Source organism: Dipodomys merriami, unplaced genomic scaffold (assembly GCF_024711535.1).
Source record: "Dipodomys merriami isolate MVZ:Mamm:240054 unplaced genomic scaffold, mDipMer1.0.p SCAF_6, whole genome shotgun sequence".
NCBI classification, from domain to species: Eukaryota; Metazoa; Chordata; class Mammalia; order Rodentia; family Heteromyidae; genus Dipodomys; species Dipodomys merriami.
Window position 1 is genome coordinate 5,522,181 of NW_027206179.1, and position 24,928 is coordinate 5,547,108.

At 37.4% G+C, this 24,928-nt stretch overlaps 1 protein-coding gene across 1 annotated transcript; it reads left to right on the forward strand.

Moving 5' to 3' along the window:
- Nucleotides 1-422: 422 nt before the first annotated feature.
- On the forward strand, nt 423-22,787 carry LOC138813708 (vomeronasal type-2 receptor 116-like). Its single transcript, XM_070002092.1, is given in 8 exon segments — nt 423-823; nt 6,244-6,390; nt 11,876-12,164; nt 13,390-14,196; nt 15,454-15,681; nt 16,589-16,712; nt 18,032-18,905; nt 22,700-22,787. Coding segments are annotated over 8 exon segments (2,958 nt in total).
- Nucleotides 22,788-24,928: the final 2,141 nt, after the last annotated feature.

The following is a 24,928-nucleotide window of genomic DNA, read 5'->3' on the forward strand; positions in this document are numbered from 1 at the left end:
TCCATGATTATTTGCATCAACAAATTAGAAAAATATCAGGTCAACACTTTACTGATGCATGTCAAAAATGGGCCTGATACTTCTAGAAAGGTCGTATCGTCACAGGTAAATTACCAAGCTATCTCTGACCAAATAGAGATTTAGGTTTCCAGCACACACTCCACCTTATGAGATCCATACCAATCAAAGTTTAAATGGACAGTCATTCTAAGATAGAAGATATCCCACCAGAATAATTCCAAAGCAGAAAACAGCAAGGCAGCATGCACACCCCCGCTGAACTACTGGATTCTAGGTCCTATTATACCCCAAGACTATTCAAGGAGACTAAAAGGAGGAGAGAGACACCACACAGTGGGGGCGGGTGGAGGGGATGGAGGAGAGTAGGGAGTAAATCAAGAAAAGGTGTTAGACACTGCCACATGAGAACACAGAATTCTCTCACCAAGACTTCGCTGGCCACATTGAGGGACACCGGTCTTAGAAGACCAGCTTCCTTTGGTGACCCAAAGTGTCCGGACGGAGTCCATCTGCTAGCTGAAAAGGAGGGGAACATATTTGAAGAAAAAAAACATTCAAATTCCTTTCCCACCTCTTCTAGAGCTATCGAGGAAAGTCCCCTGGAATACATCTCCCCCTCTGTTAGCAAACTACAGCTCCCAACTCAAAACTCCTGCTGGCTGACAGCAACAGGGCACATAGCCAGGGAAGCAACTGGGGAAAGAACACCAAGAACTGTCCTTGAGCCAGCAAAGAACCCAATTCGCCCTAAATCTCCCATGTGTGGTCAGCAACACCCCTGGGAACAAATGCAGCCAGGGAGGTGCCTGGGAAAATAACACCAGGACCTGCTCTACACAGGAAATTTCTAAAAATTATTACATCCCACACTATGTTCTCCATCCCAGCATCTCTGATGGGAATAGCTGCATTTTACTCCAGTAAACTTGTTCAACCACTTTGGAAAGCAGTATGGAGGTTCCTCAAAAGACTTCACATAGATCTCCCCTATGATCCAGCAATCCCACTTTTGGGCATTTACCCAAATGTTTACAAACAAGACCACACTACAGCTACCAGCACAACTATGTTTATTGCAGCATTATTTACCATAGCTAAGATATGGAACCAACCCAGATGCCCCTCAGTAGATGAATGGATCAAGAAAATGTGGTATATATACACAATGGAATTCTATGCCTCCATCAGAAAGAATGACATTTCCCCATTTGTTAGGAAATGGAAAGGTTTGGAAAAAATTATATTAAGTGAAGTAAGCCAGGCCCAAAGAAGCATAGGTCCCATGGTTTCCCTTATTTGCAATATCTAGTATAGGTATGAGTCAAGCGGAAGAGGTCAGATAATGTGATGTTAGGAAAATGAACCCTTAAATATGTATTTTAATGTTTTCGTTTCTTTCATGCATGTGTTTCTAATGTATTTATAAGATTATTTCTTTGTTGCTTTGTATGTCCCTCCCCCACAGTGTAACCCCCGCTTTCACTATATTTGATGTCAGTATAACATGTGGAGGAGATGGGGACAAACAAGTCGTTTAAGGATTCAGGTGGACCTGTTGCAACAATGAGAAGTACAAAATGTCATGTCAAAACCAGCTTTACAATGTCGGTGTGGGGGGGGGGGAGGGGGGTACAATTGGGTGGGGGGAGGGGGGTAAAATTGGGTGGGGCGAGGGGGGAGGCGGGGAAGGGAAGTGAAGGGTAAACAAAGGAGGAGGCTGCAATGCTTGGTAAGAAATGTATGCATTATCCTGCCCATGTAATTGTAGCCCCCCTGTACAGTATCTTCTCAAATAAAATAAAATACAATTAAAAAAATAAAAATAAATAAATAAAAAAAAAAAACAACTAGAATCAAGTTATATCTGGCAACTGAGGATCTTCCTCTAAAGGATCCTAAGTCAGGCCATTCCTATGGAAATTGCAGTGCCGAACAGCCCTGATTTCTGACACACTGAGCTGAGAATCTGCTCTTATCATCTTTCTCTTCCTCAGTCTTCTGAGAATGAAAATCTCCAAGGTAAATATTCTGGGTTCTACAGATATGATGATTTGAAATAGGTGTTTATAAAGGATGATTTGTTGTTTGTAAAACAAACACATAAGCTAGCCTACTCCTCATTATTTAGCATAGCATTTCTCTCTTCCTAAGTAGAGCTGAAATCCAACAGCAGACAGCAATTACCTTAGGACTTTTACAGAAGGAAGCATTAGGGCTAAAAGAGCTTATTCCAGAAAATATCCAGACAACAGAGAAAATGAATAGGTGCTGAGAAAACACTTGAAAAGATACACTAAAAGCATTGCTGATAAATTTAATGAATGACAATTGAAATTATGCATAAGACAATTTGTGTGTGTGTGATGAGGCTAACCAAAAATTAATTTTTTTTGCCGGTCGTGGGGCCAGAACTCTGGGCATGGGTGCGGTCCCTCAGCTCTTCATCTCAAAGCTAGTGCTCTACCACTTCAGCCACAGCACCACTTCCAGCTTTTTCTGCTTACGTGTTGCTGAGCAATCGAACCCAGGTTCTCATGCATGCAAGGCAAGCACTCTACCACTGAGCCAACTTCCCAGCCCAAGGCTAACCAAAAATTAATGGAAGAATTTATGGAAATCCCAAGCAAGAACCGCATACTCTTGGGAAGGCAGGAACAAGCAAACGTCAAATTAATAGAAAGAAACAGGTACCAAAAATTTAATTAGAAATAAATGAATTAATGAATAAATATGCATAGAATGCATCAACAAAACAAAAAGTAGTTCTTTGAAAAAATTATCAAACTTGACACCTAGAAAATTCTACTTAGAAAAGAAGTGAACATGCTTAAATTTATAAGATTAGATGGGAAATTGTGAACACCACAAGAGAAATATGGAAGACTCACAGTATTAGTAGGGGATTTTTCTCAGACCCTTATAACAATAACTTTGAGAACCTGGGAGAAATGGAAGCATCCCTAGAGAACATTGATATCTCCAAACTGAACCAAGAAAATTTAACTCAAATAAATGGTCCCAAAACAAGTAAGTAATGAAATTGAAATGGCAATAAAGAACCTCCCATTAAAATAAAGCCCAGGATAAAGTGAATTCACAGCTGAATTGTATAAGGTCTTCAAAGGAAGACCCATTCCCATACTCCTCACATTTTTCAATGAAATAAAAAGAGAAAGATTACTACCAAACTCATTCTATAAAGCCAGCATCATGTTCATCAGAAAACCAGGTAGGAACCCACCAAAGAGAGAGATAGAGAGAGAGAGAGAGAGAGAGAGAGAGAGAGAGAGAGAGAGAGAGAGAGAGAGAGAGAGAGAGAGAGAGAGAGAGAGAGAGAGAGAGAGAGAGAGAAATATAGACCAATCTCATTGATGAACATTGACACAAAAGTCCTTAACAATATTCTGGCCAACTGAATTCAACAATTGATCTCAACCCTGCCCCCCAAATCAAACATTATGATCAAATGGATTCATTTCAGGGTTGTACAGTTGGTTTAATATATGGAAACCAATTAGTGTAATTCACCACATCAACAGAAACAAGCAAAAGAACCACATGATCAGGTCAAAGATGCAGAGAAAACATTTGGCAAGATGCAACACCCATTTATGATAAAAGCTCTACAGAAGCTAGGAATCCAGGGAACATTCCTCAAGATGTGGAAAAGTTAAACCCATTCCCTATAAACTTTTGAACAAAACATGGATGCTCACTCTATCCACTCTTCTTCAAGGAAAGGCTGGGATTCTTAGCAAGAGCAATAAGGTAGGAGAAGCACATAAAGGGAATCAAAATAGAAGAAGAAATAAAGCTATTCATATTTGCAGATGTTATGATCCCAAATTTAAAGAATCCTGGAGATTCCCCAGGATTCCTACTGAGTTGATTCAAAACTCTGGCAAAGTAGCAGGGCATAAAATCAACCCACAAAAGACAGTAGCCTTCCTGTGTGACAACAATGAGGTGAGTAATACTGAAATCAGAAAAGCAGTTCTGTTGTAATAGCCTCACAAAAATAAAATGCTTTGGAATTAACCAAAGATGGGAAGCATGTATATTATGAAAACGTTAAGACTCTTCTTTGTGGACTGTGTGGATTCTTTCATTCTGGCATACACCCACTTGCCAATGCTTTCTTGAGGACCATAATAGGCAGGTACTGTAGTATGAGCCATATCTCCAGCCCTTCTTTGCATTGAGTATTTTTGTGATAGTATCTTGCTTTTGCTATATGCCCATGCCTGGGCTATAGTCTTTCTATTGATGCTTGCTACGACAGCTGGAATGACAGGCATATGAATCAATATTCAGTTTCTTCTATTTACACAGAATATGAGGATATTGTATTTAGCCTGGACGGTCTTGGAATCAACAATCTTGCTGATCTCAGCCATCCTTCTCAGAACACTCACAAAAATAGCTTGAATAAAAAGCATGTAGCATCATATCCAGCTTTTGATTAAGAGGGTCTCATGAAAATTGTGCCTGTGAACTGTGTCTATGAACTGTGATCACAATCTTAGTCATATGAGCACCTTGCACTACAGTCATGAGCCTCCCGGCCTGGATCAGTTCTTTAGTGTGCTGGATATGGAAGCCAGAATCTAAACTGAGCCACAGACTAGGAAGTATTCATTAAGTTTTTCTCTCCTTTCTTAAGCTATTGCAGTACAACTTAGAAAATCATTACCAGTGTCTGTTGCTCCAAGTGTTTCCCTTATATATCTAACTGATAGTTTCATATTTGAAGCTCTTAAGTTGAGGACATTAATGGAATGACAGGGAACTATTTCCAGTCTGCTACAAGTGGCAATGCAGTTTGACAAACAAAATTTGTTACAGAGCAATATTGTTTCCACTATATGTAATTGGCCATGCTGTCAAACATCATTTGACTGAAGCTATGTGGGATTGTTCTGGATCATCTATTATGTTTACTGGTTTCCAGATGATCTTAGTACCAGTGTCAATGTGACTTTGTTTCAGTGGTTGTGCAGTACAGTTTGAAATTAGGTTTCCCATATTTCCAGCATTGTACATTTTCTTCATGGTATTGTTCTTTTATTGTGAGAATCCACACAATTTTTTTTTGTTTTTGGGTCCAGTTGTGGAGCCTGAACTCTGGGCCTGGGCACTGTCCCTCAGCTCTTCAGCTCAAGGCTAGCACTCTACCACTTGAGCCACAGCACCACTTCTCGCTTTTTCCTTTTTGCTTATGTGGTGTTGGGGAATTGAACCCAGGGCCTCATGCATGCAAGGCAAACGCTCTACCACTGAGCCACCTTCCTAGCCCCTGCACACAAATTTCAAGAGATTATTTTTTATTTTGTGAAGGTCAACATTGGAATTTTGAAGGGAAGTGAATCTGTGTGGTTTTTTTTGGATCGGGCATTTCAACAATATTCGTGCTCATCATTGAAATGGGATGTGCTTCCTGTTCTATTATCTTCTCTAATTCTTTCTACTACATGTGACTGGTTTTCAAGTTTGACAGAAATCCTTGATGCCTTATGTTGAATTTTCTTAAGACATTCTTAGAGGCTGTGTCAGACAGTTAAGTACAGGGGTGTCTTTCTTCAGCAGTTTAGGTTGGTATAAAGCCTTCTGCATCTTTATGACATTGAAGCTATCAGGTATCATTTGCAAAGAGAGCATGTTTGTCTGAATATGGTATGTGTGAATCCAACTTCTAAGTACAATGCCCTCATAATTTAAGTTGACAGTTCAGAGGCATAGACTTTTCTGGCCATTTCACCATTCACATGACATGGCATCATCTCATGCAATCCAGTTGCCTCATCCCAAACGACTTTCATGCAAATAGTTTCTTGACACAGACTTAGGACAAACTACAACCAAGATAATTCCATCTCTGGGGCCTCCTCACTATCTGTGGTCTTGGATGAAATCACAGCACCTGCAGTAAAGAAGGCAAATTTACAAACATGTTTTCTAACTCATGTTTTTCTTCCTGAGGCAAGGCTATAAATGCAGAGCCCCTGGGAATACTCTTACCCATTACTTCTAGGGACTCACAAGAGGCTTTGATTAGAGATGAATCATAGTGTAGATCTTGGTCAAAAAAATGACATATATGCACATATACATAACTGAAACTCTGGGCCTCACTTCCTGTCAGCTTTTCTGCTTGGCAGAGAATTCAGGGATGTGCACTTTGGCTTTCACACTCCTCCTTCTCCATGTTCCCCTCCCTGTCAGGTCCCTGGCTGGAACTAGCTGCTTTTCTACAATGAAGCACCGAGCGCACATGGATGGAGATGTGATGCTTGCTGGGTTTTTTCCTCTCTACACTTTGGGAATAGATCACAGTCACAGCCATACTTCCAGGCAAGAAGACAACAAGATGTAAGTACTTCAATATTTTACTTCCATTACTCTTTTATTCTGAGGATGTTTGACTGGTGAGGGAACTGTGGGTGTCTGCATCAATGATCACTTTCTCGTCTATACTGACTTCTATCACTATTGCCTCCAGAGCAGCCCAGTTTCATTATTTTGCTTTCATGTCCTGTTGAGAGATTTTCTGCCAGTTAGCAGGAGAGGACTCCATTTCCTACCATGTAGCTTCTCCTTTTCAGGACTGAAAGTTCTTCACTTTACTCCAGCATGCCTATATCTCTTCCATTTCTTCTTTCACTGTGGAAAATGTAGTGATGTCACTACAATCCTGAGTCACTGGCATGATTTCTGTTTTAGATGGCTGCCACTTCATTTCTTTATCCTCTATAACAGAGGTCTGAGAACTTTTCTTTAGTAACATGTATATTTTGAGAATGTTGATAAAATTTTTCATGGTGCTCTTGTCTGTAATCCTAACTACTCATGGGCTTGATATTTGAGGATGGAGGTTTGAAGCCAGCCCAAGCAGGAAAATCTATGAGAACTTTATCTCCAACTGACCTGCCAAATGCTGGAAATGATGTTGTGGCTTAAGTGACAGTGTGTGAGTCTTGAGCCAAAAGCACAAGAATAGTGTCCAGGCAGTGATTTCATGACCTAAAACTAGTGTAAACGTGCATATGCACACTCACACAGAGTTACATTCATACAGAATCTTAGTGCCCACAAGCAGTTACTTTTACAAATTAAGCCTTGTGGCATTGTTTCATGTCAGATATTCTGCCCAACCCAGGTGTTACCAGGCAGTTCATTGTTATGAAAGATTCCTTCTGGGGGAATTTTATGTGCCCAAGAGGAGTTCTTCTTTACTTGTGCACATGCATATTCTTGATGCTTCGTCTGTAATACAGTATCTCAGTAATAAGTGGTTATACTAAAAGACAAAAAAGAAAATTGACTAAACAGAACTTCAAGAAATTCTAGCAAACTATCTGATTTCTATTGCAAAAGAAAATGTCATTGTCTCCATCATCAGCACTGCTTTTTAAGTGCTGATATGACAATTATAGCCAGAGGCAGCTGCCCAAAATTGAGAGAAAAGATCCCAGGATAGGAATTACTCTCTTCAGTACTATAGAAGATACATGTATTCATTTTATATGTCAGTGATATGATTAGTGCAATTAGAAATCAGTAGGTAAGAGATTTGACTCAAGTCTATTCCCACTGATGTTAGCTGATGTTTGCCAATTTTGATATAATTTGGTGCTTGTGCCAAGTACCTGGTTCATGTTGCAGTTCCACACTGTATATCACATGTTTTGACTTTATTCACTCACTATTTTATAACAATGTATTTTTTTATTTTTTATTTTTGTTGGTCATGGGGCTTGAACTCTGGTTCTGAGCACAGTCCCTCAGCTCTTTAGCTCAAGGTTAGAACTCCACAACTTGAACCATAGTGCCATTTCCGGTTTTCTGAGTGGTTTTTGGAGATAAGGGTCTCACAGCCTTCCCTGCTTGGGCTGGCTTTGAACCATGATCCTCAGATCGTAGCCTCTTGAGTAGCTAGGATTACAGGCATGACCCACCACACCCGGCCTTTTATAACCCTTTTGTAGCTGTTTATAATCATTTTTCTTTCTCATGTCTCTAAATTATTTTACTCATTTTCACTTTTCTTAGGTAGCTAGGAATAAGATGTTGGTAACTGGCTTGGAATCTTGCATGTATTTTTATCTCAAACCTGATACTCTACCACTGTACCTCTACTTCTCGCTTTTTGTTGGTTGACCTCACATGAAATGTGCCATGGACTTTTCTGTGACAGCTCATTTTGACTCAGGATCCTTAGCTGTCCGTTCCTTGTTAAGGTGGGATTGCAGGTCTAAGCCACCAGTATAGACAGATTTAATTTCTTGTAAAATGTCCAATCTTTCATTTTTATATACCATTACTCAAACTGTAATTTTTGTTAATGTTAATGAATAAGTAATGAATGTGCTGAATACCCAAATGATTGAATATCAGTTTTCTGTTGTGATTTTCTATTTCTAATTTTTAAATGTCCTTTCTTTGATTGGATTTTTTTCTATTCTAACATTTATTTTTTAGAACTTTTTTCACTATATTATTCCTTCTCTCTGAGATGTTTAGCTAGCAAGATTTTTAACTATTCCTTTGGCTGTTGCACCATTTCTTTCATTGTGCTGAAGCTTTTCAATTGGACAGAAGCACCGTTTCTTTACATTTCCAGTGCTTGGGTGGAAGATATGGCCTTGGAAGTGAGACAAAGGATCTGCCATTTAATCAACCCAGAGACTATTCCTATTCTTTTATTAACTTTTCTTCAAGCTACCTGTGTATTTATATTTCCTCTCATTTTGACTATTACTTGCAAACTTCAAGTTTCTATTAAGAAATAATCAATTTTGAGATTAAAAAATATATGATCTACATTGAGTGTTTTACACAGACACACCCAGCATCAGAATGCCACTGCTTGCTAATGGTGTCATGTTTGGGCCATGTGTTATTTGAAAACTACCAAGAATCATGTCTATTCTTAGAATAACTTTATGGTCTTCTATTTCTTTGATCCATGTGCCTGTTTTTATCAGAATGTTTTCTGCGATTATAAGAAAAGAACTGGTAAAGGGACGCTTTCCTGTAGTTATTGTGTCTTAAAATAGCTCTGGCTAATGGAAGGCTTCCTTATTCATAAAATTAAGTTTTGCCTTTTTATCTTTGAAGGATGTGATAGAAGTTTTGATATAGACTTACTGAATCTTCTATAGATGGTTTTTCAATAATACAGCTATTTATATCCTACTGATTCTGTCATGCTGAATAATGGGAGATGTGGGTTCATATGTAGAATTTTATGGCTAATCTATTTTAAGATTAATGATTTTTACTTCAGTTTTATCACCCTGTTGTTCTTGTAGAATGTCCTTTTTGCTTTCTTCATTATTGGCATTTTGTTTCAGTCTCTACTTTTTCTTCTACTTGATTATTTCAATCCTTCCACCAATTTTGTGTTTGTTTTTCTAGTTGCTTGAGATGCAGCATAGGTTCTTTAGTAAAGCTTCTCTGATTTCAGCGAAGGTTGTTACAGTTTCATTTCATTGCTCTTTTTCTCTATCTATTGATTCTGATAATCCGTTTTCATTTATATTTGTTCCAAAGATTATTAAACTTCTTGAACTTTGCCATGAAAAACAAGTTATTGATCCATTTAGAGTTGATTCTGTTGCAGGATGATATATATATATATATATATATATATATATATATATGGATCTAGCTTTATTTTTCTACAGGTGATTAACCACTTTTTCTAGCACCATGTACTGAAGAGGCTGTCTTTCTTACATTTCATTTTTTAGCACCCTTATCAAATTTTAGATGGCTATAGGTCTGTGGATTCATTTCTGGGTGTTCAGTTCTATTCCACTAGTCCTCAGGTCTGTTCTTGTGCCAATACCTAGCTGTTTGGATTACTGTGGCTTTGTAGTAGCTTGAACTTTGGTATTGATCTTCCTCCAGCACTGTTCTTTCTGTTAAGGATCGTTTGTGCTAATCGAGGTTTTTTATTGTTCTATATGAATTTTTGGATTGCTTCTTCTATTTCATTGAAGAATGAGGTTGGAATATTGATAGGTATCACATTGAACATGTAGATAGCCTTGGGAAGTATTGCCATTTTCACAATGTTGATTGTTCCAATCCAGGAGCATGGAAGCTTTTCCCAATTTCTATGTTCTGATTTGATTTCCTTTTTCAGTTTTTTAAAGTTATCATCATATAGGTCCTTCACTTCTTTAGTAAGGTATTTTACTTTTAGAGGGGCTATTACAAAAGGAGTTGCTTGTCTGATTTCAGCCACCCTCTTCTCATTGTTGACATACAGAAAAGCCATTGATTTTTGAGGATCAGATTCAAAGCAGACACTCTGAAAACATTACAAGATGGAATAGGAGAAACGTTAGGTCTCCTTGCAACAGGCCGAATTTTTCATGATAGAGACCCAGAAACAAAACCTATCGAAGAAGGTTGGACAAATGGGATTGCATGAAGCTGCAGAGCTTCTGCATGGCAAAGGACATAGCTAGCAATATCAATAGAAAGCCCATGGATTGGGAGAAGAACTTCACTAGCCATACAATGAACAAGGGTCTTATATCTAAAATATACGTGGAACTTAAGAAATTAAACCCCCAAAAACAAATCCTCAAAGAAACAACTGCCCAATAAATAACTGGGCTAAAGACTTAAAGAGAAACTCCTCTGAAGAGGAAAGAAGGATAGCCAATAGACACATGAAGAATGCTCAAGCTCTCTAGCCATAAAAGAAATGCAAATCAAAACAACATGGAAATACCCCTTCATCCCAGTTCAAGAACTCTAATAACAACAGATGCTGGAGAAAATGTGGCCAGAAGGGAACCCTACTGTATTGTTGGTGGTAGTGTAAAGTTGTTCAACCACTTTGGAAAGTATTATAGAGGTTCCTCATAAGACTCCACATAGAGTTCCTCTATGACCCAGCACTCTCACTTTTGGGCATTTACCAAAAAGATCACAATCAAGGCCATACTAAGGCTACCAGCACAACTATGCTAATTGCAGCGTTATTTACCATAGCTAAGATATGCTCGTCAGTAATGAATGGATCAAGAAAATGTGATTATATATATATATATATAAGCCTCCATCAGAAAGAATGACATTGCACCATTTGTTAGGAAATGGAAAGACTTGGAAAAATTATATTAAGTGAAGTAAGCCAGGCCCAAAGAAACATAGGTTCCATGGTTTCCCTTATTTCCAATAACTAGTACATGTGTAGGACAAGCAGAAAATGCCCAAAGCTATGTACACATGACCATATAAGATGATGTTAAGCAAAATGAACCCCAAGATAGGGACACAAATATCTTTTTTCTTTCTTGCTATTGATTCTAACATGTTTATAATGTACCATGTGATTTTTTGTTGTTGCTTTATATGTTCCTCCCCCATAGTATAACAACTGTTTTCACTGTATTTGATGTTGGTGCCCTGCATCTTGTATATACACTTCTCTAATTTGTGGAGGGGAAGGGAAAAAACAAAATGCTTAAATAATGATACAGGCTGACCCATTGTAACAATGAGATGTACAAGACACTATGTTGAAAATGAAACTTACAACTGGCCAGGGCATTGGATGGGGGAGTAGATGTGGTGGTGGGAGGGAAACCAATGCATGTGGCAATAGAGATAAACAAACTCTCCCTCCACTTAAATAAGTATTTGAATCTCATTCATGACAAATTCCCTTTGTGTCCATACCTAATTCTATATGGAAGCATAAGAGACCACATTTACATTCCATTCTGATTGGAGCAATATTTTAACATATTTATTGGGAAAGAAGCAAGCATTTAATGTATCAAAGTCTTAAGCTTTGAAATACTCCTCTTCAATTTCTTTGCTCATTATGCAGGTTTATCTTCAAGAACTATCAGTGTGTTTTGGCCTTGGCTTTTGCTATTGAGGAGATAAACAAAAACCCTGATCTTTTACATAATTTAACTTTGGGATTTGATATCTATGATGTTCACTTCAGAGCTTGGACAATGTTTAAGAATCCCTTCATTTTTCTTTTTGGGAAGTATAAGATTCCAAACTACTCCTGTGCGAGAGTCAGCAAGTCTATAGCAGTAATTACAGGACCATCAGGAATAACATCTGACCAGATTGGGACATTGCTAACACTCTACAGATTTCCACAGGTGAGGGTAAAAGGTGTGGAAGTTTAGAAAAACATCTAATTTGGTGGCCGTTCAGATGTTAGAAGAGAAGGATAGGAAGAGATTCTACTTGTGAACCAATCAAATTTTGTGGTATGGAGTAACTACTCAAAATTAATGGGGAATATATTCTTATAGTTTGGAAAAACTGATGGAAGATTTGAGCAGATAATTAGATAATTTATTTTTTTCAAACCTTATCAAAAATTTTCTTTAATGAACCAGGAAATGGAAAAGGGCTTTACAATGTAAGGATATGCTGAGCAGGGTACTGATAGCTCACAGCAGTAATCCTACCTAATCAGGAAATTTGTATCTCCAATTAACCTGCAAAGAATACAAGGTGAATGTGTGCCTCCATTAGTACAGCATTGTGCCCCATATTGTCTAGTATGTACGTACACACCAACACACACACACAAAAACACACACACACACACACACACACACAAAAGATATTATGTTGAATGAAGTAAATCAAGCTTGTTTGTGCCCCTGCACTGTCTACTATGTACACACACACACACACACACACACACACACACACACACACAAACACACACACACACGAGAGATATTATATTGAATGAAGAAAATCAAGCTCAGAACAAGGAAGTGTAAATGTGTCATCTCATATGTGAAAGTTAGATCTAAAAGATGAACATGTATTATGAAATAAATATGAAACACACTTAGCGATTTGCACACTCACACACACGTAAACAAACATATGTATGAGTATATATACATATACATATATATATATATATATATATATATATGATCAATCTGACTGAAGTGTGGTATACAAAGGGATGCAAGTCCATGGTGCAACATTTCTGATCTACTGACAGTGTAAAAAATGAACACAAAGCATATCTTGTAAATGCAGGGTAAGTGTTAAGGAATAAATGCAAAAGAATAGGGAATGGATGAGGGGGGAAACATAATATTCAGTGGGCACGTGGGAGTGACTGAGTTTGATATAGATAGGAAAAGTTGATGGAAATAGTGACAAATATCAAGACACAATTGACAAGTCAATTGATATGTTGTACAATTATTCAAAACCAATTAAATTATTTTTTAAATAACTAAAACAAAACCTTCCTTCCATTTCAACTAGTTCTTTACAGAATTCAAGGCTGTGATTGGGATGCATGGCAATCTTCTCATTCATGGAGTGTCCAATTCTTTTCCCCTTTAGTTTACCTTTGGGCCTTTTGATCATAACCTGAGTGACCATAACAAGTTTCCTGCTCTCTATCAGATGGCCCCAAAGGACACATCAATAGCCACTGCCATAGTCTCCTTACTGCTTCACTTCAGCTGGAACTGGGTGGGACTGCTGACCTCACAAGATGAGAATGCTTCTTGGGTTCTTGCTGAATTGAAAGAAGAGATGGCCAAGAATAGAATTTGTATAGCCTATGAGCTAGTGATGTCAACCCAAGACGCATCACATATATTCAAACTGGTAGCAGTTCATAATGAGATAAATGTATCTTCAGCAAATGTCATCGTCATATATGGTGATAATGATTCCCTGATAGCTTTAATGGTATTTATTGAGCAAATATTTATGCATGGTAAAGTTTGTATCGTGAACTCACAGTGGGATTTCACCCTGAAAAGGAGATATTTCATGCTAGGCTCATTGCATGTACCTTTTATTTTCACACATCATCATGTAGATGTTTCTGGATTCACAGATTTTGTCAAGGCAGTTAAACCTTCCAAATACCCAGAAGACATTTTTCTTGCCAGACTGTGGTTTCTCTCTTTTAATTGCTCAGATGTTGAGTCTGACTGCGTAACATGGGACAACTGTGCTCATGACACCTCTTTGGATTTGTTGCCTGCATGCACTTTTGATATGACTATGTCTGTGGATAGTTACAATATATACAACACTGTGTATACTGTTGCCCAAGCTCTCCATGAGATGCTTCTTCATCAAACAGAAGTTCAAACAATGGGAAATAGAAAAGGAGTACTGCCTTCCTCTGTGCAGGTAATTTCTTCTATGTTGGAGTACACACACACTGTGAGCAAAGGCACTTTCTAGAGAGGTGTCTTATAATGAAATAAAATATGTCTATGTATGAATGTGTTTCTCTCTGTCTCTCTCTCTCCATATATATATATATATGATATGTGTATATGCATACATCTACCTATCTATATGTTTGTATTCATATGTCACACATATCTTGGTTGCTGATATTAATGTGTATATGTTTCAGTATTTTAAATAATTTTATGAAACATTAAATTTTTCCTGTCCGTTATCAGAAACTATTGGAAGTACAAAATTAAACAAATATAGATCCACACTTAAACCCTTAAATACTTCAGGTACTTTTCATATCCTGTGCAATTTTTCACATTTCAATATTTTTGAAATATGCTACACATATGTTGATATGCTCTAAAGAAAACAACAGCCTGTAGCAAAGATAAAATATATTCCATATTTCTGGCTTTTATTCTGCTTATGTGGTGCTGAGGAACCGAACCCAGGGCCTCATGCCTGCAAGGCAAGCACTCTACCACCGAGCCACCTTCCCAGCCCCTATATTCCATCTTTCTATAAATTAATTTTAGCCAGTGCAGGGGCTTGTATAGACTGCTTGGGCTATGTCTCTGATTCTGTGTTCAAGGCTACTTCTCAACTATTTGAGCACAGCACTACTACCTGCTTTTCCTGAGACAAAATTCTCACTGACTTTTTTGCACAGGCTTGCTTTGGAGCATGATCCTCTGATCTGAGCTTCCTGTTAGCTCGGATTACATACTTGAGGCACCAGCACCCTGCTTATGAACTCATGAGTTACCAATAAAGTTGATATGTTTGTAGCTAGTGTTTTGAAAACTGTAAATTCAGCTATTTCTTTATGAGTTTCTTCAGTCAGAGCAAAGGCTGACTTGCTGAAAATAATTATTCATGTTTTTCATAAGTGACCGAGCTTAACCAACTTTTGATATTAAACATTTAGCATGCTCAAACTATAGATATTCACAAGAGTGGTTGTAGCAAGCTGTAGCAGAATGATTTTTTTTTCCTATATAACCTCCTACTACTCATTTTCTGAGTAATCAGAAAAGGTTATTTTTTCACAAAGATTTTTTTTATTCTTCCATAGGGGTCTCTAGTGTCTCTAATCTCTGAATTCAGAATCAGAAGTTAAAGGCAATCAGGAGTTTTTAATATTTCAATTTTTCTGTCTTAACTCTGGGATATACCTGACCATAAGATGTCTTCTTTTAGCTGCACAGATTTCTGAAGAATGTCCAGTTTTATAATCCATCTGGAGATCAAGTGATTTGGGGTGAGAAAAGGAAATTGGAGCCAGAGTATGATATTCTCAACTTTTGGAATTTTCCAGAGGGTCTTGAACTTGAGGTGAAAGTAGGAAAGTTTTCTCCATATGATCCACACGGCAATCAACTGTCTTTATCTGAAGATATGGTAGAGTGGGCAATCGGAACTACAGAGGTGAGTTGAATCTAATCCTAATAATTTTAAGCACACACAAATCAACAAAATCACCCTTCAAATATATACCTGGCTGAGTTCAAGCAACTTTAACTGATAATTCTAGAGTCTAATAGAGCTGAGTTGAGACTATTAGAGTAAACTCACACAGAAAAGTCTGTGAGACTCTTATCACCAATTAACCTCCAAAAATCTGGAAGTAGAGCAATGGCTAGTAGAGTGCTATACTTGAGCAAAAACTAGGTCAGCTCCAGTGCCTAGACCTCAAGCTCAAGAGGCAGGATGAGAACCGAAAGTGTTAAATTTGCTTCTTAATGTTGATTTTGAATATTGTCCATGGGTTTCTAACACTGATAAAATATGTGGTGAGGTAATTTATGTGGTTGAAAGTTTTCTTTTACTCCCTTCTGTGGAGATTCATTTAATCGTTAATTGACCTGTTACTTAAAATATCTTTGATTAAAGGAAATATTGAAGGCATCTGTGACAAGATTCTAATGTCATGGCTATGGGAAAATGAAGAGAAAGATAAGATGTTCACATAACACTAGAAAGCAGAGGTCTCCTCCTTGCTCTTGCCCATATAACAGATGAGTAGGAGACAACATATACTGACATAAATTCAAGGAAATCCTAGAGGGCAGTACACTAGAAATTACGTTCTCACCACTACTTTCCACCTTTTAAAAATCCCATACCTTCCAGTAATTCAACAGGCTAGAAATCAAGATTGAAGCACATAGCCTTTGGGATTCATGGAATACAGGATGTATAACAGAATTAAATAAATCAACTATACTCACTTGCTTAAAACATTATGCTTAAACATCCCATTTTCAGGGAATGGATTGTTGTAGTGTTTGGTATGATTCTGAACAGTTACTGTCACATCCCTGCCTGTCCTCAGACTCCTCACTCTGTCTGCAGTGAGAGCTGTGGTCCTGGATTCAGGAAATCTCCTCAGGAGGGAAAGGCTGCCTGTTGCTTTGATTGTACACCTTGCCCAGAAAATGAGATTGCTAATGGGACAGGTGAGTCCATGAGTCATAAAGATTTTTTTATTTCTCCCTAATATTCCTCAATCCAAACAAGTCAATGCAAAAACTGTGTATTAGGATTACAGTGCTCATTTTCCTGTTTTCTGTTAATAAGCAAATTCTGATAAGTGGTGGATTTCTACTGGAAATATAATAGAACATGGCTTTGAATTACATATTTAGTAAAATTTTACAGAATATTGCAGGTTAAGTTATCTCCAGGAATCCTTCTTACCACTAAATCTTAGGATAAGTCTAAACTCTAACATGTAATTAAATATAAATCTTTGGGGTTTATTCAGCTCAAGGTGAGCATTCTATCACTTGAGCAACAGCGCCACTCCCAGTTTTATGAGTGTTTATTGTATATAAGAGTTTCAGGGACTTTCATACCCGGGCTAGCTTTGAACCAAGATCCTCAGATCTCAGCCTCCTGAGTAGATAGGATTAGAGGCCTGAGCCACTGGCACCCAGCTAAACATAAATCTTATAAGGAGAGTGTTCATCTCAAATCTTTCATTTTACCCACATGAATTTTACATATCTTTATTTCTCAGTGCAAATCACTCTTCTTGACAAGGGGCAAGGGCTCAGTAAACTAGAATACATATTAAGAAGTGAGCGGAAGGAGAAAAACAAGTCATTTAAATAAGGATACAGGTGGACCTGTTGCAACAATGAGGAGTACATGTTGTCATGTTGAACATGAACTTTCAAATTTGGAGGGGGGGAGGACTAGGTGGCCAGGAGCAGGGAGGCTGGGAAGGGATGTGAAGGGTAAACAAAGGAGGAGGCTACAATGCTTGATAAGAAATGTACTCATTATCTTGCCCATGGAATTGTAACCCCTCTGTACATTATGTTCACAATAAAAAACAGAAAGAAAAAAAAGTGAGCATGACTATAGAGTGTCCAAGAATGATCAATCTGTTTCAACAACTTAACAGGTGAGCAGGCAAGAGAAACATAATGAAATCAAATCAAGGACAATATACCACAGAGTAAAATAAATGTCTTACAGAAACATGTATGGTAATATAAGCTGCATAATTCCAAGGTTAATATGAATGCAGTACTCTTGAGAATGAGGAAAAGTGTAAATTTTTAATAAGATTTTGCAATACCTCAACTGTTATATTATCAACACATGTGAGTGTCATTGAGCAAAAAAAATGTTTAAGAAAAAAGCCCAAATAAAAAGAAGATAAATAAAGAAGAAGATAAAGACTTCACCTAAGTAAAAAGTGTCCTCAATTCTTTGAAAGAAACAAGGTTATTAAAAGTAAGTAATGGTAGTAAACTTTTCTCACCAGATAGGGAGAAATGTCTGCAGTGTTCAGATCATCAGTATGCCAACACACAGAGGACCCAGTGCTTGTTGAGAGCTGCCAGTTTCCTGGGTTTTGGAGATCCCTTGGGCATGGCTCTGGTTGTCATGGGTCTATGCTTTTGTAAGATCACTGCAATTATTCTTGGAATATTTTGGAAACACCATGACACTGCCATTGTCAAGGCCAATAATAGAGCTCTCAGCTACATCTTGCTCATCTCCCTCATCTTCTGTTTCCTCTGTTCCTTGCTCTTTCTTGGCCGTCCCAACACAGTCACCTGCATCCTGCAGCAGATCACATTTGGGGTTGTGTTCACTGTGGCTGTTTCCACAGTGTTGGCCAAGACTGTGACAGTGATTCTGGCTTTCAAGGCCACTTCCCCAGGAAGAAGGATGAGGTGGCTGCTGGTATCAGGGGCTCCTAACTTCATCATCCCTATTTGTACTTTGGTCCAACTGACACTTTGTGGATTCTGGCTGGGAAGCTCTCCTCCCTTTGTGGACACAGATGCACACTCTGAACATGGCCACATCATCATCCTGTGCAACAAGGGCTCCCTCACTGCCTTCTATTGTGTCCTGGGATACCTGGGTTCTCTGGCTCTGGCCAGCTTCACAATGGCTTTTCTGGCCAGGAACCTGCCTGACACCTTCAATGAAGCCAAGTTCCTGACCTTCAGCATGTTGGTGTTCTGCAGTGTGTGGCTCACTTTCCTTCCTGTCTATCACAGTGCCAAGGGGAAGGTCATGGTAGCTGTGGAGGTCTTTTCCATCTTTGCCTCTAGTGCAGGACTCTTAGGCTGCATTTTTTTCCCAAAGTGTTACACCATCTTGTTAATGCCAAAAAGAAATTCTCTGTATAGCTTCAGTGATAAAAGACATAATAGTAGAAATAAGCATTCTTAAGACTAAGCACATAGTTTTAATTAGTATTCACAAGGTCTGATCTAATTCTACAGTAATTGTCTCTTCTTCTCATAGTTTATATTATGCAATGTATACTTCATAGGCTAAGGATCTATTGTGCATTTTCCTAACAGTGGTAGTCACTAGTGATGGTGATCACAATTTAATCTGAAATTTGGCTTCTATATTTGGTTCCACCTTTTCAATCTGCACTCAATTCTATTATCCCTTCTTCTTAATGTCTTTTTACTCTTGTCTTTCTCAACAACTCTTCTAAATTTTTCAGTATATTAACTTCCTGTCTGCACACCACCATTTTGGAGATTCCTCAAATCCATTTCATTAATATTCTCCACAAATTTACATCTTTTAATGTTGTCCTTAGGAAATGTTTTGTTCAATACTTGTATATTTCTACACACACGTTCACCTCCTAAAATTATCCTGAGTCTCTCTTGTAGGACCTTACTCTCTGTCCTGGTCTCTCTTTTTCTTTTTCTCTCTCTATATCCTTCTTTGTCATCCTCTTCCCTGTCACGCTGCTACCCTCATATAGTTTAGGAAGAACTTGTATGCTATAAAAATACACTTTGATTTAAGGTTACAATATATGAGATTTTTTAAATTTTCTCTTAAGATTAAAGTCTGTCATACATAGAAGTAAGCTCCTTCTTGCCTAGATTTTTTTTAATTTTTGATTGATTAATCACTGTACATTAATTTGACACCAAAATTTGAATTTTAAAAATATATTTTTTGTAATATCATCACTATTTACTATCTGTTCCAACGGGAAATATTTTTAGTTGTCCCATTTCAATCCTCTTTATATGGCAAGCTTTACTTACTGTTTCATAAAGGCTGATTTAGTAGGCTCCATATTATATTTACAGAATTACATATTTAAGAGATTTAGACACAACTGCATTCATTTCTTCTCTGTTCAAGACTTCTTTTCATGTTTTTTCTGATAATAATTTGATTCATTTATACACATTTATACTCAGGGCCTATCCTGTCCTTTAATTTTCACTCCAGGTTTCTTTACCACTTGAATGATGTCTCCATTGCTTGCTATTTGGTCTCTTACTGGAAATAAAAGTCTTGTTCATTTAACTCCCCAGGCTGATTTTGAACTTCTTACATGGCATTTCTAAAAGATACATGGCTAAGTAATTTACCATTGCTTTCTATAAATTAATTTTTTAGTTGACAATAAGACCATGTTTGGAAAGTATATTGTGTGCTTATTCTTTTGTTGTGGCATGATGTTAATTTTCAACTTCCTCATTATATTAATCAAGATATAATCAAAATACTCATCAGATTCTATTGCATTTTTGACTATGTTCCTTGTTTATTTAAGGAATTTCATTAATAGAGTTGAGTTTATATAATTGACTGAAATGCAGAACCCTCATTTTATAATGAGAAATCATTGGGGAAATATGTGGTTTCAGTGATTTTTCATATTATTTTGTAGTCCTTGCTAATTTTTTCTGAGTTAGGTTTTCTGTGATCTTACAAAATACTTTTTCTCTTAAATGAAGTAATGAAAAGAATGTGCATATGTTTGGACTTATATGTTGAAGTAAGATTGGATTGATGGGAGCCAAGGAGAAATTAAATGCATATAAATAAAAAGTTCATGCATAAACAGATAGAAGAACAGAGATAAGAAGGATAAAGGAAAATGTAAAATATTTTTATTTTTGTGACAATAAAACTATTCATAGGAATCAGGCTGGATTTGGCCTTAGAGTCATGGTTTTCCTATCTTCCATGTATTGTGTGTGTGCGTGTGTGCATCTGTGTGTATGTGTCGGTATGAATGTGTTTGTGTGTGTGTTAAGAAGCAAATACTAAATGTTTTTATCAGATTTTTGTTACTTGAAAACAGTTAATATATCTAATATCAAACATTGGAAATATCACATGAGTGAAGGAGAATAAAGTAATAGAGGCCATTAGGATGATTTAAATTTTTACAGGAAATAAAATGTAATGGATAAAGGATAATTAGACAAAAGATTTTATATGGCCATAGATATATGGCCATATAAAACTAACATAATGAAACCCATTTTAACTATATACAATAGTAAAAGCTTAAGGTAATAGAAAAAAATAAAATTTAAAACTTAATCTACGTAGAGTTGGAAACTTAAACTGTCTTTTGTCTATTAGGACCAAACTTTACTTTTTAATCTTTCAAAATAAAATTAAGGATGAGCCCAATGTTGATTTCACATATCCCTTCAAATGGTGGCTTCAGAAAAACAAATACCTAGGACTATAAACCTAAAAAAGATCTGTAAATACCTCTACAATGAAGAGGAAAGCTATGATACAAGACAGTGGATAAGGAAATGGAACAACACTCTGTGTTCAAAGTCTGAAAGAAATAACTATGTTTATTGCAGCATTATTTACCATAGCTAAGATCTGGAACCAACCCAGATGCCCCTCAGTAGATGAATGGATCAAGAAAATGTGGTATATATACACAATGGAATTGTATGCCTCCATTAGAAAGAATGACATTGCCCCATTTGTTAGGAAATTAAAGACAGAAAAATTATATTAAGTGAGGTAAGCCAGGCCCAAAGAAACATAGGTCCCATGGTTTCCCTTGTTTGCAATTACTAGTATATGTCTGAGACAAGCAGAGACAGTCAGATAAGTTGAAGTTAGGCAAAATGAACCCCAAGATAAGCATTCAATTTTTTTTCTTGCGATTGTTTCTGACATATTTATAAGATGAATTCTTTGTTGTTTTGTATGGTCCTCCCCCACAGTATAACCCCTGTTTTCACTGTGTTTGATGTTGGTGTATTTTGTGGAGGGGAAGGGAAAAAACAAATTGTTTAAATAGGGATACAGGTGGACCCATTTCAACAATGAGATGTAGAAGACTTTATGTCAAAAAACGAACTTTATAATTTTGGCGTGGCAGGGAGGGAGGAAGGAAGGGAGGCGAGATGGAATGGGAAGGGGAAACAAAGGAGCAGGCAACAATGCTTGATAAGAAATGTACTCATTACCTTGCCCATATAATTGTAACCCCTCTGTACAGTAAAATAATACCAATAAAAAATAACTAATAAAAAAGTAATAAATAAAAAAAGAATTAAAATTTTGAAAGTGGCTATATTCCTCAAAGTTACTGCACATTCAGTATTATTCCACCGCAAATTACGGTATATTTTTGAAGAAATATAAAAAATTACTAAGCCAAAAACCAATGGGAAACTCTTTTAACCCTAGTCAAGACTAAGAAGATTCTTCTCAAAATTCAGGCTAGGTAAAAAAAAAAGTTTCTGGGCTATCTTGCCTGGTTGAGGTGGCAGATGTCTGTCATCCCAGCTCTGTAAGAGGTGGAGATTGAGGAAATGAGTGTTCCAGGGCAGTCCTATGTGGATGTTAGTCACAACAATGGGGCCTGCCTATAATCACCACTGGGATGGAAACTTACAAAAGGATTGAAGTGCAGTTGTTTGCACAGCTATGAAGAGAAACTTACAACAAAAATACACAGAGTGAGCTGGGAGTTGGTGACTCCTATCTGTAATAATTGCTATTCACCAAGTTGAGATGAGAGCATTGCAGTTAAAAGTCAGCCTGGACAGGAAAGGCAGTGAGGACCTTATCCATAATTATCTACCAATAAAAAAGCTGGAAATGGATCTTTGGCTCCAAACGGTAGCTTACAACATTGACCAAAAAGCTCAAAACCAGTGTGCAGACAGTGAATGACCAGGAATAGCACCAAGGTAAAACAAAAACAATACAAGAACAAAAACCTCCAAAGTCATAGAGCAGAGGAGACATAGCAGGATTGGGATAGAGTAACATTACTTTTTAGTCTTCATTGTGGGAATCGTCTACTAAACTAGCCAGTCTCACACATGACTTAAATCTGAAGGGCTAAGAAAATGAGGGTGGGGGGCTGGGAAGGTGGCTCAGTGGTAGAGCGCTTGCCTTGCAGGCCTGAGGCCCTGGGTTCGATTCCTCAGCACCACGTAGGCAAAAAGAAAAAAGCCAGAAGTGGGGCTGTGGCTCAAGTGGTAGAGTGCTAGCCTTGAGCTGAAGAGCTGAGGGACAGTGCCCAGCCCAGAGTTCAGGCCTCACGGCCGGACCCAAAAAAAAAAAGAAAGAAAGAAAATGAGGGTGGGAAGCAAAGTACTTGGATTCAATTAATAGCCTAGAGTGCATTTCAGGTAGGGTAAATAAAATCACCATCAGAGTTGCTGCATCCCCTGGAATTCCAGATATGAACAAGCTTTAGCACAAACCCATGGGAAGACATTACCTTAGTAGAGAAACAATGAACACATCCACGTAAAATTTGTTAGTGAAATAAAGGTGAGAGGCCTTAGGTCAGCAGGATACTGAGGTCAGCTACATCTTTAAGCTTTCTTTTAGCTGTGGATGGAACCACAGCTCAGAAACTTCCAAGGAGGGAAACAATCGGCAAGAGCAGAATTGCTGGTTGATTTTGGCAAAGGCAAAGATACCAGCTTATAAAATTTATGTGAGGGGGGATGTGCCCAAAAGGGGACCTTACTTCATTGTTGGTGGGAGTGTAAACTTGTTCAAATACTTTGGAAAGCAGTATGGAGGTTCCTCAAAAGACTTCACATAGAGCTCCCCTATGACCCAACAATCCCACTTTTGGGCATTTACCCAAATGTTTACAAACAAGACCACACTAAAGCTACCAGCACAACTATGTTTATTGCAGCATTATTTACTATAGCTAACATATGGAACCAACCCACATGCCCCTCAGTAGATGTATGGATCAAGAAAATGTGGTAGATATACACAATGGAATTCTATGCCTCCATCAGAAAGAATGTCATTGCCCCATTTGTTAGGAAATGGAAAGGCTTGGAAAAAATTATATTAAGTGAAGTAAGCCAAGCCCAAAGAAACATAGGTCCCATGGTTTCCCTCATTTGCAGTATCTAGTATGTGTATGAGTCAAGCAGAAAAGTTCAGATAATGTGATGTTAAGAAAATGAACCCTTAGATATGTATTGAAAAGTTTTTTTTTTCTTTCAGGCATTTGTTTCTAACACACTTATAAGATTATTTCTTTGTTGCTTTGTATGGTCCTCCCCCAGAGTATAACCCCTGCTTTCACTAAATTTGATGTAGGTATAATTTGTAGAGAAGAAGGGGAAAAACAAGTCGTTTAAGGATACAGGTGGACCCGTTGCAACAATGAGAAGTACAAGTTGTCATGTTGAAAACAAACTTTACAACTTTGGTGGGGGGGAAGGATTGGGGGGGTGGGGGAGGCTGGTAAGGGATGTGAAGGGTAAACAAAGGAGGAGGCTGCAGTGCTTGATAAGAAATGTACTCATTATCTTGCCCATGTCATTGTAACCCCTCTGTATAGTATGTTCACAATAAAAAAAAAAAAAGAATTATGTGAGGGTGGGGGACTAAGGGCTCAGACCCTAGTAGTTCCATTGAAGATTGCATTAAGCTCCTATGCTGGAAAATAGGTGCTTAATAGACTCAATTCTAGAGTGACATCTCTCAAAAGCCACCTATTAAGTTAAAAATATCACTCCAATTAATGGACTGAGAACTGTGAAAAATAATCACAAATATATGTTAAACCTGTTCAGCAAAGTTTTTAATACACCAGAAATCACCAGACTGAGAAGTACCAAATAGCACCTAATACAATGAATAAAAAATATCTTAAATATCAAGGAATAAATGCAACCAAGTTAGTGAAAGAAATCTACAAAGTAAAACATTGTTTTTTCAAAAAAGTATAAGACATAAAAAGAAAAATTCTCCATTGGGTATAAACTGAGAAAAGAACTATTATGAAAATATCTGCATCACTCAAAATTATATATATATATGTACACATATATACACACATATGTATGTATATATACATATATATATATATATATATATATATATATATATATATATATAAAACAAA